The sequence below is a fragment of the Salvia hispanica genome, chromosome 2 (genome assembly GCF_023119035.1).
Source record: "Salvia hispanica cultivar TCC Black 2014 chromosome 2, UniMelb_Shisp_WGS_1.0, whole genome shotgun sequence".
NCBI lineage: Eukaryota > Viridiplantae > Streptophyta > Magnoliopsida > Lamiales > Lamiaceae > Salvia > Salvia hispanica.
The window spans coordinates 7,607,271-7,620,485 of record NC_062966.1 but is presented as its reverse complement, the minus strand read 5'-3'; the positions used below and the strand labels follow the sequence as shown (position 1 = coordinate 7,620,485).

Below are 13,215 nucleotides of genomic sequence, written 5' to 3'. Positions count from 1 at the left end.
CTTCTCTTGCGAGGCAAGGGAGTTCTTCTTTTCAATTGCGCTTAGAAGCGCCTTCTCCAATCGATCTATTCTGTCCCTAACTCCTTCTCCTTCTTACTCCTTCACTGCATTAGCTGAGCTTCTCCTCATGATAGTACGTGGGTTATCATACGCATTCTTTGCATCTATTAACCTTCCCAGAATCTCTCGTGCTTCACTTGGCTTGTTTTTAGTGAAATCCCCCCCGCTCGAGGAATTCATCAAATCCTTAGACTCAGGATTAGCTCCTTCATAGAATAAGTAAAATGTCTCAGCCTCCATCATTCTATGATTGGGACAAGCATCAAGCAGTCCCTTAAACCGAGACCAATATTGACTCAAGGACTCATCGTAGTCCTGCTTACATTCCTTAATCTCCTTTTTGAGGGCATTAGTTTTGTTGGACGGGAAAAAGTAGTCCAGGAATTCCAGCTTGAAATCCTTCCATGCGTGGATTGAGTCCGGTGGCAGCCTCAACAACCATGTGTTGGCCTCTCCTTTCAGAGCGAACAGGACTGCGCGCAGGCGATAGTCCTCCTCCGTTGCATCATTCGGCTTCTTTTGAATGCTGCACAGCTTGCTGAACTCATTCAGGAACTCATATGGGCACTCATTGCTCCGTCCTGAAATGGTAGGTAGAATGCCTAGCACGTTCGTCTTGATGTCGATGGACCTTTGACGCTGATTCGAGACAATTGCATGGGCAAGCTCGCCATCTAGATGTGCGGTGAGCAAACCGATCTCAGGATCAAGGTCCACTAGATTTGCCATATCTACAGACTCCTCTTCCTCTGTTTCTGAGTGTTCAGTTTCTGATGATGACTTTGGGTCCTCTCTGACTGACGAATTCCACTCTTCGTCACTTTCTGAACCAAACGGAAATGGATCTCCGGTTGTTAACCCCGATCTGGTGGTGACTGTGGATGTTGACTCCTTGACCTGCCACCTGAATTGAGCGTTCCTTGACCCAGACGAGTTACTCCAGTTTTCAAACTGTAAGCCTTTGCTCATAAACTGCAAAGAAAAACAATAAAAGGGAATTAAAACTATATACACCAAATCTCTAAACACGTAAACAAACTACGCCATCCAACCTCGGCAACGGCACCATTTGAAAGAGTTGGGAAATTCTCGTGCGAGTATGTCAATATATTCAAACTTCTCAGATCCAGAGAATCCACTAGATCATGGGGTCTACGAACTCAGAGAACCCTCGAAATCACCTGTCGTTCGGCACACACTCACTTTCTGCTTTTCAAAACCCTCAACCCACTGTTCTAAAGAGAATTAGTATAAGGAAGTAGGGATCGAATCCCACAGAGATGGATGCGTAAGTAAACATGCGAGAAGATTTGAAAACTGTTTTTGGCTGCTACCACGCATTTTTGGGGTTGAGATTAGATTCTAGACTCAAAAAATGTAATGCTCTATTCTAACAGCTAGATCTAGGCAAGAGTGACAGAAACATGCATGAAGATAAACAAGACGTACTCAAGATTACTCTCTAGTGAAAACAATAACCAGACCTAGTAAACGACTTCCTAAAACTAACCTAGACAGAGGAAAATTGAATTGTGGGGACCATTTCCCAAAATAGCAGAGTACGAATGAAAAGCTGCAGATTAACTAACTAAAGGCTTAACTAACAGTGACTTCATCTTCTCAAAAACCTTGATCACGAAATGCAGAGGAAATACAGAGCAAAACACAAAACGAAACAGAGCAAGCTAGATTAAACCGATTACTACGATTAACTACTGAAACTTAAGTAGATCTACTATCCCTAGACGAGGTAAATAAGAAAACATAATTCAAACATCAAAACCATGCAGATATGAACAGATCCAAACACTGGACGCTTCATCCATTCCAGATCCAAGCTTCCCTCGACAAACCACAGCAATCCCCATCTCCGATCACACAAATTCAACCAGATTCAAACAATCAACCACAATCTCCACACAATTCATTTCCAAACTCAGATCAATCGCAAAAAACATTCAAAGTAAACAGAAAATACAGCGATAACATGAAACAAAACCATAGCAGTAAATTCCATAGCAAAACAGTGCAATATCCAACAGAAATTTGAACAGCGAAGACTCGGGAAATTCGGGAACGTAAACTTAAAACAGAAACAGATTGTATCTTCGCCTCCCGTGGAGACGGTGTTGCACAACTCCGATGAAATTTTTAAACGTAAACCCCCCGAACTGATTTCCCCCAAGTGTGTGTGTGTAGAGAGTGAGAAAAGCTGAGCTAAGAGCTAAGAACTGATAGATGATGATTTCTCGTGTGCCGCGTGCTCTTATTTATAAGGGATAGAGCTTTTAGAGTCTTCCTTGTAATACCCATTCTGCCCTTTCCTCGGCTGCTCCTTCGTCTGGTAACTTCTTCTCTATTTGACTCACTTTCTCTGCCAGCTTCTTTCTCCAGGCGATTTTTTCCTTCTTCCTGGATCTGACAATTTCCTCTACACACCTGGCTTAAAATTTGTGTTAGACCCGAGAAATTATAGAATTTAACCCCATAACCAATGCATGAAATTAGCCTTATCACTCCTCATCTCTCTTACTTTACTAATTTTATCTTAGTTCCCATGCCATATCAATTGTCTATATATTTATGGGACAAAGGAGCAGTGAATAAATGTTTAACAGAGCAATTGGCGAGACTCTACTACAAAACACATAAGAATCAAAGCAAAACATGGAGTGGATCCTCTGTTGTGGCTCTGTTGTGGCTAAAACAGGGTGTTGTGGAATAGTACGATGCAGTTTTAGTCCATATATGAGCTGTTTTTTTATTCTTCTTTATACTATTTGAGATTTTGCTTCTTTTATTTATTTTTTTTCATTTATGAGTGGGTTCATTTATGGACTAAAATTGCATAGTATTATTCCACAACATCCTCTGCTGTGCTTTAGCCACATCAGAGGATCCACTCCCAGCAAAACAAGACCTCACACATTCTCCAAGATCTTCCAAGACCGACGCACCTCAACAAAATCAAAAACAAAAAAAGAAGAAGAGGAAAAAAGCAAAACAACAAAGGGACAACATGAAAAAAAAAAAAGCTAAAAAGAAAAGCCACAAGCTGAACTCACACGTACCCTAGGTGAAGAGAACATACTTAGTGAGGACATGCAAGACATGCTATAACTCATCTAAAAGTTTGCTACATGAAATTTCAATAATGTTTGAGGATCTATATTCACACTCCAAATTTTCCCCTTATGATTCTTTAGTCTTGCCATTCTCTTAAATCCTTCAAATTTTCAAGTATTTGTTCTGGTGGAAATACAAAGTTTGGGCTCCCGCCAGTGTCTAAGTGTCAATATGCAACAACCTATTTTCTTTAATCTTCTAGTTTGGTTTGAAGTCCTGAAATGCGATCTTATTGTCAAAGTGTCAATATGCATACAACATGGATGTACACACCTTCTTGTCAAACTTCTTAAAGGGTGTTCATAACTATGAGAGAAAGCAATATATTGGTTGGATCGGTCGACATACGCATACATATGAGCTACATCAGCGACAACAAGAGTTCAAACTTTGTTGTGATCCGGGAATATAAGATTCACTAAGTCTAGTACTTAACGCTTACTACACTACAATGCACCATATTACTATTCCTTCCGTTCCACAAAATTAAAGAAATTTGTGACGACACATGAATTAATATACAATTGGAAAAGTAAGAGTGTCCACAATGGTGGACAACAACCCCGTAACAACCATGACACAACCACAAAAACACTTCCACAACTACAAAACTTGTCCAGCCCAATAGACAACCAATACAAAAATTATCAGACGAATTAGAAAAAAACAACATTAAATTTTAAGAAAAACAAAAAAACTAAATAGTCGTTGTATTATAGATAGGTGAAAATTATACAACGACAATTAAATAAAAACACTTAAACATACACCGCCGCCGCTCACTCGGCATCATCGGAATCCCCATCAGTCCCCCGTCGCTGGGGCCACGTCCCCAGTCAACCCCAGCTCACTTCTCAGCCTCCTCTGCATGATGTCCCAGTGCACCGCCTTGGTGATCGGGTCGGTTGCTGCGGCGTAAGCGTTAGCGACATCGTTCAGATGCTTTAGCATCTAGAGAGATGAAAATATAAATATGGAATTGTAGTGTGGATCTGGAGGTGTGAATGAAAAAAATTAGAGAATTGGGTGTATCTATAGAAAAATTCAAAAAATTAGAAAAAAGCGGTTGGCATTCTGCAGTGGTCCGCCGCACCGGTCGCTGGTGAACTGCCACTTCCACGCCGCGTTTGCGGTATCGCTCCCATCTGCCCCTTCCCCGCCCCGATGCAATGTGTCCAGCAGTGGTCTACCACCGGCGGCGGCTGCCGCGGCGGAACCACTGTGAACACTCTATAGAAAGTAAAAATAATTGTAGTATTGTTAGTGGAAAATGCGGTTCACTTTACTAGAGAGAAAGAAGTTACTAAAAATAGAAGAGAATAATTTTATGGGAAATCTCAAAATGAAAAATGTCCTTATTTTTATGGGACGGAGGAAATATTTTATTGGATACTCCCTCCATTCCAACATAGTTGAGTCATTATTTCATTTTGAGAAGTTCCATTATAGTTGAAGCATGACCATATATGGTACTCCCTTCGTCCACCAATAAATGTCTCATTTGTTTTTTTACTTCTTTTGGTAATGGACCATACATCCCACTAATTTTATTTCACTCATATTTCATTATAAAAATAATAATATAAGAGTAGGACCCACCTTCCACTAGCATTTTCCACTTACTTTCTACGACATTTCTTAAAACTCCTACCCAGTCAAAATTAGCCTTGTATTAGTGGACTAAGGGAGTAATAATTGATACATTTTTTCTTTCCTACTTTATTCTCTTTAATTTATTTTATTTCTTTATTATCTCTCCATATAATATAATAAACATCTTTTCTTAACTATAGTGCCTAAAAGGAACGCCTCAACTATGGCATGATAGAGGGAGTATCTTTTTTTCTCCAAATAATTAATTTAAGTTTTCAGAAAAATTAATAAATTCATATATCAAATTAATTATTATATCAAAATTCAAGCTAAACTAGTGTGCTTAGATTAGACTATGGTGATCAAATAATTGACAAATTTATAAGATTTATTTTATGTAGTAAAGAAAAGGTACAATAGAGAATCGATGTTTTTTAAATATTAGTTTTAAATAAAATACGAATGGAACGTGAGATCCTACCACCATTTATAGTAAAAATGAACTAAGACTTCTATTTACGGACGATCCAAAATAGAAAAATTGGACTCCTATTCGAGGACAGAGATAGTATATCTTAAATAAGAGATGATATATAAAGTGGTGCATGGATCACGAATAATTTAAGAGGAGACTGTGGAATGATGATATAAAGTGGTGCGTGGCTCATGATTCAATTATATATCCTGGAACTTACTGAAATGGAAAATTTACTAAATTAACAAGGAATAAATGAAGATACTAAGGGGGTGTTCAGTTTGCAAGGTTGTATCCCGGATTAAATATATAGTGTGTTTGGTTCATGAGATTCAATCACACAATTCAATCCTAGATGGATAATCATGGGATAATTAGTCATAACTAACCCCCTATGACTAAAATAATTTCACAACTCAATCCTAGATTGTATCTTGATATTATTTTGTCTAGGAAACCGAACACCACCTAATTATATAAACAACCTGCAATATCTATGATCCTATGCACTACAAAAAAAATCGCTAATTAGTGACGGATACTTCCGTCACTAACAAGTGTCTTCCCTACAACAGATTAGTGATAGATCAGGTTTTTGGCAGATCTGTCAATAATAAACTTGTCCATAAAAAGTTTTAGTGACAAATTTTTCGTCACTAAAGTTACTGTGGCGGAAACCATAGGGCATTGCTTCGCATTAGTGACGTATCTGTCACTAATAGTGACTGACACGTTTCAGTCGCTAATTCCGTCACTAGTTGTTGAGTTATTGGATGCCGTCACTAATTCCGTCACTATTTTGCACTTTTTTTTGTTGTAATATACTAATATAGATCCGTCATCCGTGGCTATGCGAAAAAAAACCAAGCCTAAACTTGATCCTAGAGTGTCTAGTTCTTTTTCCTTTGTGTTTTCAGTTACCTATTTTCTTGGAAAAGTTTGAATAATCTGTGTTTTTACTACTATTATTAACTGGTTGCTTGTGTATCTCAGGAGATTCCAAAATATTTTAAACGATGTGTATGAGTGTGGTTGAAAAAGAGTTCTCAATTGAAGAGAGTTATAACTTATAGGCTGGTCTGATCCTTACTAATAGGTCACAACCTTTTCCCACGCTTTAAACTCAGGAGAATCATACTCCTTCTGTTCAATAGTAATAGGGGGCGTTTTTCTATTTCCGTCCATTCCATAGTAATAGAGTCATTTTCCTTTTTGGTAAAAGGCAACACATTTTTCCACATCTACTTTACTCTCTCTTACTTTTTCTATCTTCATCTCTCTACCTTTTTCATTTTCCACTTTATTCTCTCTTTACTTAATTCACCTAACACAATTTTTCTTAATTTCCGTGCCGAAAAGTTTTGCCTCCATTACTATGGAACGGAGGGAGTAGTATTATAGCTCACATACTTGGCAGCGGTCTAATTAAGATCTAACTAAGCAATCAAAGAAGATTCTTTTGGGGTTGAAATCATATATGCACATACAAATTAATAAATAAACACTATGTGCGTAGCAACTACTCGTATTTTACATCTGTTTCATAAAACAACAAAGTACAAGCGAGAAACATAATTTCCAAAAAAGACAGAGTTAAGATTAAGAAAAGCTGATGAAAATATAGTTTTGTAGAAAGCATAAGTCGTAAATTTATAAGAGTGGATGAGATCAAGCACGGTTGGCCGCCTCAGGGGCTCCCTCTTGATCTTGGCTGCTATCCCAGGCGCGCCTCGGGATAAAGTGGTGGTTTTTCATCTCCTCTTCGTCAGGGGCAGCAGCAGCCACGGCCGAGACAGCCACTGTATCTGTATAGTCCTCCCTCATCATTTTCCTATTGGTGGCATTGGCAATGGCAAGGCACACATGCCCCCACACCAACACTAGCAGAACCATTGTTTTTATGCCCATCACCAACTCTACTCTCTTTTCTCTCTGCTACTAATAACAATTCCCATTCCCTTTATATATAGCAATAGCAGTTATATAGCATGATGGAATGTAATTATCACTCTTTTAATAAATTAATTATAATGAATTCGGACTAAGTGTTTAGATTGGATGGACGGCTAATTAATTACTATTTGCGACGCTAAATATTAGTATTACCATGATCAAACTACAATATCCTTATAATCCCAAATCATGGGAAAATCTTTACCGCACAAACCAGTATCATTACCACTTAGCCACCTAATTTAGTCTTTGTCGTGTAAGAAATACTATTGAAAGTTGAGAGTGAGAGAGAGTGCTAGTCACGAGTGAAAATGAGATTGATCATGATGAAAGTAGGAAGGTGGAGAGAAAGGCGTGTGTCGAACCCTCTGATTCGATGCTAACGTTAATATATGGAAACCTAAAAGCTCTTCCAATCATGAAAGGCACTCATGCAAATTTCATATTAATTAAAGATTGTCCTTTTTAAAAGAAAAGTGTGAGATATGATCCAGTACTTTTTAAAGATCTAAGAGATAGATATAAAAATTAGAGAAAAGTGGTTGGGCAAACTAAGAATATTAAAGAAACGAAATAAAAAATGATAATGAAGTTGAGTCACGTTGGCATGATGGTTTTTGTTACTCCCTCCGTCCCAAGGAAGATGACCCCTTTTTTGGGCGGTACGGGATTTTATGCAGTTATATTTTATGTGTTAAGAGGAGAGAGTAAAGTAAAAGAGAAGAATAAAATAGAGATAAATGTGTTTCCATTTTAAATAATGAGTCATCTTAGTTGGGACAAACCAAAAAGGAAAGTGGGTCATCTTCAATGAGACGGAGGGAGTACTATCAGTAGGCGGATGCAAAAATAATTTTGGGTAGGGACTTCATTGTATATACTTCCCCCGGCTCTGAAAATTTGTCCTTATCTCAATTTTCGTTGTCCCTGGAAATTTTTCATCTTTCATTTTTATCATTTTTTGTAGTAGACCCTATATTTAACTAACTCATTCTCACTCACATTTTATTATAAAATTAACTTCCTCCGTCACAAGGAAAATGACCCATTCCTTGTGTAGTACGGGAAATTATGCAAATTTATTGGAGAGAGTAAAGTAAAAGAGGAGAAATAAAGTAGAGATAAAAGTATTTCCATTTTTAATAATAAGTCGTCTTGGTTGGGACAAATCAAAAAGGAAATTGAATCCTCTTCAATGAAACGGAGGGAGTAGTATATAAAAGTAGGATCCATATGCCAGAACTTTTCCAACCCATATGGACGGAGGGAGTATTTGATATAGTCAATATATGTGTGTGTGGGGCCCTCTTGGGCACTAAAGCGTATTTAAGATTTTCAATAATTTAGGGTGCGAATGTGCGAAAAATAATTATAGCTTCTTGGAGCTTCAAAATCCGAACAACCCTTTTTTGCCGTTGAATAATTATAGAACCAGGAGCTACAAATTGATTAATGTTTAATGTTTTTGTATTCTTTCATATCTTGATATATATATAAATGGTACTAATGAATTTGCAGTTTTCTGATGATCTGGGAACTTGCTGTATCATGTTAGCTGAGTTCATTCTTGTATTCCAACTTTCATATATATACAGATATGAGTTAACATCCCTGCTAAAACTGCTAAAGATTAAACGGTGATGAGTAGATTAATATGAACAGAGGAGAGGCTAAGCTGAAGATGGATTTACAGAATATTTCCTAAGTAGTGAAGTAAGAATAAATGAACAACACTATCTTTTGGCTTCAGCCTACAGCCTTATTCCTACTCCAAGAATACTTCTTCCTCTATTTTATTTTTGGTTTTTCCATCTAAACAAGTTGTGAGGCGCATGATGTATGGGAACGTCCTCTCGTCTGCCTCGTGTTGTACGAGTTGCAGTTGGTGCATTTGTGCGCGAGTATATGGTAGTTCACCTCGGATGTTTCCCCACAGTCGTTGCAGAGAATCCAAACCTAAAACAATTAAAGCAACATAAATAAGGCCTTTTCGAGTTGGTACCAATCAAGTAAACAAACCAAAGCCTAATCAGTTTAAGCAGTTTCCTCACCATTTTGTTCTGATACATTTGAGGCATAGGCGTTGAAGCAACCTCCTGATCCAGCTTCTCCCAGACGCAGGTCATGTCACAATACGACTTTGAGCATACCGGGCAAGAATACCTGCATCGCCAAATTTATCAGACATGTAGACGACACAAGTGGAGTGAGATAGGGAGATTCATTCTTACTGGAAATGGCGCTCCATCTCCTTAACGCAGTCGAGATGTATGGTATGACCGCATGGCAACACGGTAGTGTCTCTAGGCGTGTCAAAAAGATACTGCGTATATTCGGATATGTTGATTAGCTATAGCCACCAATTGACACCACATCTTTCACTTGATTAGAGATTTAATTACCTCAAAGCAAATTGGACAATTGTGATGCATTGCTCTCTCTATGCATATATGTGAATCCTTCAACACATTTGAATAGCAGCATTCTGCAACAGGACATATTTCGGTCAATACTGTAATCAGCAGTAGAGTTTTCATGACCGGTGGGAACTCGACTTACCACATTTATCACAGTGGAAAAAGTTGTCTTTGCCACCGGTTCTAGAACAAGAAATGAGAAGCAAGTTAGATTCGAAGGAGATTACTTTAGGTGAAAAGAAGCCACGAGAGAATCAACTGCATCGAGTCTAGGATAATGTGGGGCATAGCAATGTCCGGGGTAACATGTTGGCCATTGCTACGCCATGACGAAAGGGACAAGAATAAAAATGGTTTGCTATCATAGGACAGATGAAGACATATGACATTCAATCTGTTCATAGCATCTAATTCTGTAATCCACGTTAAGGAAAAGAGAAAAATAACCTGCATATTCCACATTTCTCGCAGTGATATTGATTCTTTAAAATCTGACAAGGAGAAAAAATACACTGATGAGAGACATAATAATAATCGGATAACAACTACTCAAATAGTTAGATGAAAAGAAGCTCACATCATCATCGAAGAACTTGCATATCGAGCAATAGTACTTCCCCATACAAACACCACAGCTAATGCAATTCTGCTGGACCTACAAACATCGAATAGCATCATAAATTAAGTTGATGACTCGTATACGAAAACACTATCTTCCTATTTAAACTTACATCTTGTTCTGTGTCACACACTGAGCAAATGACCTGAAAAGATCACATATACAGAGTAACTGAGAATGTGGTTTGTCATAGTAATAATCAAGTAGGAAATTAAAGAAAACTAACCCTTGTAATTTCATGGCGCGGGATATCATGGCGATCGAGTGGATCAATTTCTATAGAGTTCTGCTAGAACATCATTAGCATCAAAACACAAATCTAGTGAAAGAATTGAATCATATGCTAAAAAGTTAAAAAAAAAACTTTAAAAAACCTTTGCATCATTGTGGCAGTGCCTACAATCAAATGTCTCGTTGCAACAGGGCGCTACGATCTTACACTTCCTCTTGTAATGACGACAGCTGAAAAACCGGTAACCGTGATTAATTATTGCTTAAATCGAAATTAACAAAACAGGGCAGCAGAAACAGAGTTAAGCATACCCATATTCCTGCTTAATCATGCATTCATTAGAAAATATCAAGTGTTCAAAAACACAGTCCATTTCTTCTTCTTCTTCTTGAAGGAAAAATGTTAGTTAATAAATTTAGCAGTGGGAGTGAGTGGTGGTGGAGAAGAGCAAAATGGGGACGTTAATATAGTTGGGAATGGAGGGGTAACGGCCAACAAGAAAATGGCGCGTATGAGGGCGCGTGTGTTTGGATTAGATTTTAGGACCGGATTGTGGTCCTCTCCTCACACAATACCATCATATTTCTTGTGACTGCTCTTTTGATCTTTTCTATTCTCAAATCCAATCTCTACACGTTCCCTAACTTATGTTTTGTTTTTATGGAAATGCAAGATTTGGTAAATTTTTGTGAACTCTTTTCTAATTATTTTTCTTTTTTCAGGGAAGAAATGGGATTTGTTTTTTGTTGAGTGAGAATTTTCAGTGTGCTTTCTTCAAGTGAGACAAGTATGTGTTCATTATGAGCATTCAATTTGGAAATGGAAATGTCTTCATTATGTTGTCTACTTGTATATGCTACTAGTACTCTTCTCGTCCCACTATAAGTGATGAATTTCTTTTGGGCACGGGATTTAAGAAAAGAATATTTATTAAATTAAGTGGAGACAATAAAATATAAGAGAGGAAAAAGTAAGAGAGATAAAAAAAGATCAAAGTAAGAAAGAGATAGAAATAAAATAAAAGAGAAAAAGGTGTTGCTCTAATTTGGGATATTTAGAATTTGTGGAGAGTAGATACTTGACATTGGTGGAATAAAATCGATAGAGAGTGTATATCTTTAGTTCCCATGTGATCACTGGGCAAACCAACAAAGTAGCATGTGCATGGATGGGCTCTTAATTTGTGCATATCGTCTATATTAATAAAAGAAAATGCCGACAGATTTTAGTAGTATTAAATAATTAGGCATGATGAATAAAAGGGTCAAATTAATTTATGTTACCGTTTCTTTAGTTACAAGTTTGCGGTTTTCTAAAAGTAAAAGTGAACGTATATATATGCATTGTCATTGTCTGGACATAGTAATAATAAATCGATAAAATTATTTACAACATGCAAGTCCTTATATATATATATATATATATATATATATATATATATATATGGAAGATAACATATTTTATCATTATTAAAGTGAAAGATATATATCTTTGGTAAAGAATACTCCTCTCGGTAAAGAAATATTTCTGTTTTAAGCAAAAAAATCATCTTTATTACTTTATTTTTCACCCACTTTATTCTTTTTATTTTTCTATTTTTCTTTTCTAATACTTTACTCTCTTTATTACAACTCTTTAATATCAATTTCTTAAATCTTATGTCTACCAGAAGTAGTTCGATAATAGCCGGACGGAGAAGGGAGTACTAATTTTTTTTATCAATACTCACAACTTAAGTGTCCATTGTTCAGATACCCTGGACAAATAATTTTGTTTTTAGAAAAAGAAAGTTGATATTTCATGGATAGACACAGATTTTTTTACAGAGGAAGAGGATTGTTTGAAGTGACGGAAGAGCGTATGTGTACAATTAAATGGATAAATTCTTTAGATCTGCTGACAAGGATGGGCCCCACTTGATAGCACTAGCTTACGTACCTTCCTCGAACTAATTCAAATTGTTTTGTGGAGATTAATAGTAGAAAATTCCTGTAAAATTTAGAAAGAAAAAAAAAAGGGTAAAAATGTTGAATCATCAAAATCGAAAATATGTGAAGAATGAGCGCATAGATAGGAACTAGGAAGGGGATAAGAAAGCAAGGAAAGTGTCGCTGTAGAAGAGTTGGGGTTGGAAATGCTCTGTGATCTTAATCCATGACCATCAATATCTACAATTACAAACAAGTTATGGGCTTCTCCGTTTCTATCCATTTCTGCAGACTTTGTTGACTCCATATTTCGTTTTTCCTTAAATTCCAAACAAAAATGCATTAGTCATGCAACTCAACTCAATGTCGGCAATACTCAAAAATAGAGTTTGTTTGTGGATAAGATTTTGCAACTCGATTTGTCGGAATAGTATTTAGATAGTTTCAATTCTCATCCACTATGTTATTTCAACTGATTTTCAAATGACTTCTCATCCTGGAATTGATAAGACATTCATATGAAGTTTCGAAATATTTTTACTATTACTGGCTCATACTATTGATTTTTATAAATGATTGGATAAGGTAAATATTGCCGGTCGTAATAAACAAATAATAAATCAATTTTAAGCATGTCATGATTATTGGAGAGACTCTATTTATGTTCTATATATTGAGGGGATTTAATAGTAGTAGTGTCGAGTGTGATTGTGTGAACATTCAGCTAGCAATCTTAGTCAGATAATATACGACGTAGTACTTTGGGATTATGTCTGACTCATCATTATAAATCATCTTCTAATTTTCTTGAG

At 36.7% G+C, this 13,215-nt stretch overlaps 1 protein-coding gene across 2 annotated transcripts; it reads right to left on the bottom strand.

The window, feature by feature from the left end:
- Window positions 1-8,831: 8,831 nt before the first annotated feature.
- On the bottom strand, window positions 8,832-10,925 carry LOC125204299 (E3 ubiquitin-protein ligase RZFP34-like). Of its 2 annotated transcripts, none has more exons than XM_048102903.1 (11): window positions 10,787-10,925; window positions 10,618-10,705; window positions 10,470-10,532; window positions 10,356-10,388; window positions 10,202-10,279; window positions 10,072-10,115; window positions 9,767-9,807; window positions 9,610-9,692; window positions 9,439-9,530; window positions 9,259-9,370; window positions 8,832-9,163 (listed from the first exon to the last, which is right to left on the bottom strand). In XM_048102903.1, exons 1-11 carry the CDS (start codon window positions 10,846-10,848, stop codon window positions 9,020-9,022), a joined length of 840 nt encoding a protein of 279 aa, XP_047958860.1. In that variant the 5' UTR covers window positions 10,849-10,925; the 3' UTR covers window positions 8,832-9,019. The 2 variants fall into 2 exon arrangements, with proteins under 2 accessions (XP_047958860.1, XP_047958861.1); XM_048102904.1 differs by having other exon boundaries at window positions 10,470-10,529; window positions 10,787-10,924.
- Between the last annotated feature and the right edge of the window lie 2,290 nt (window positions 10,926-13,215).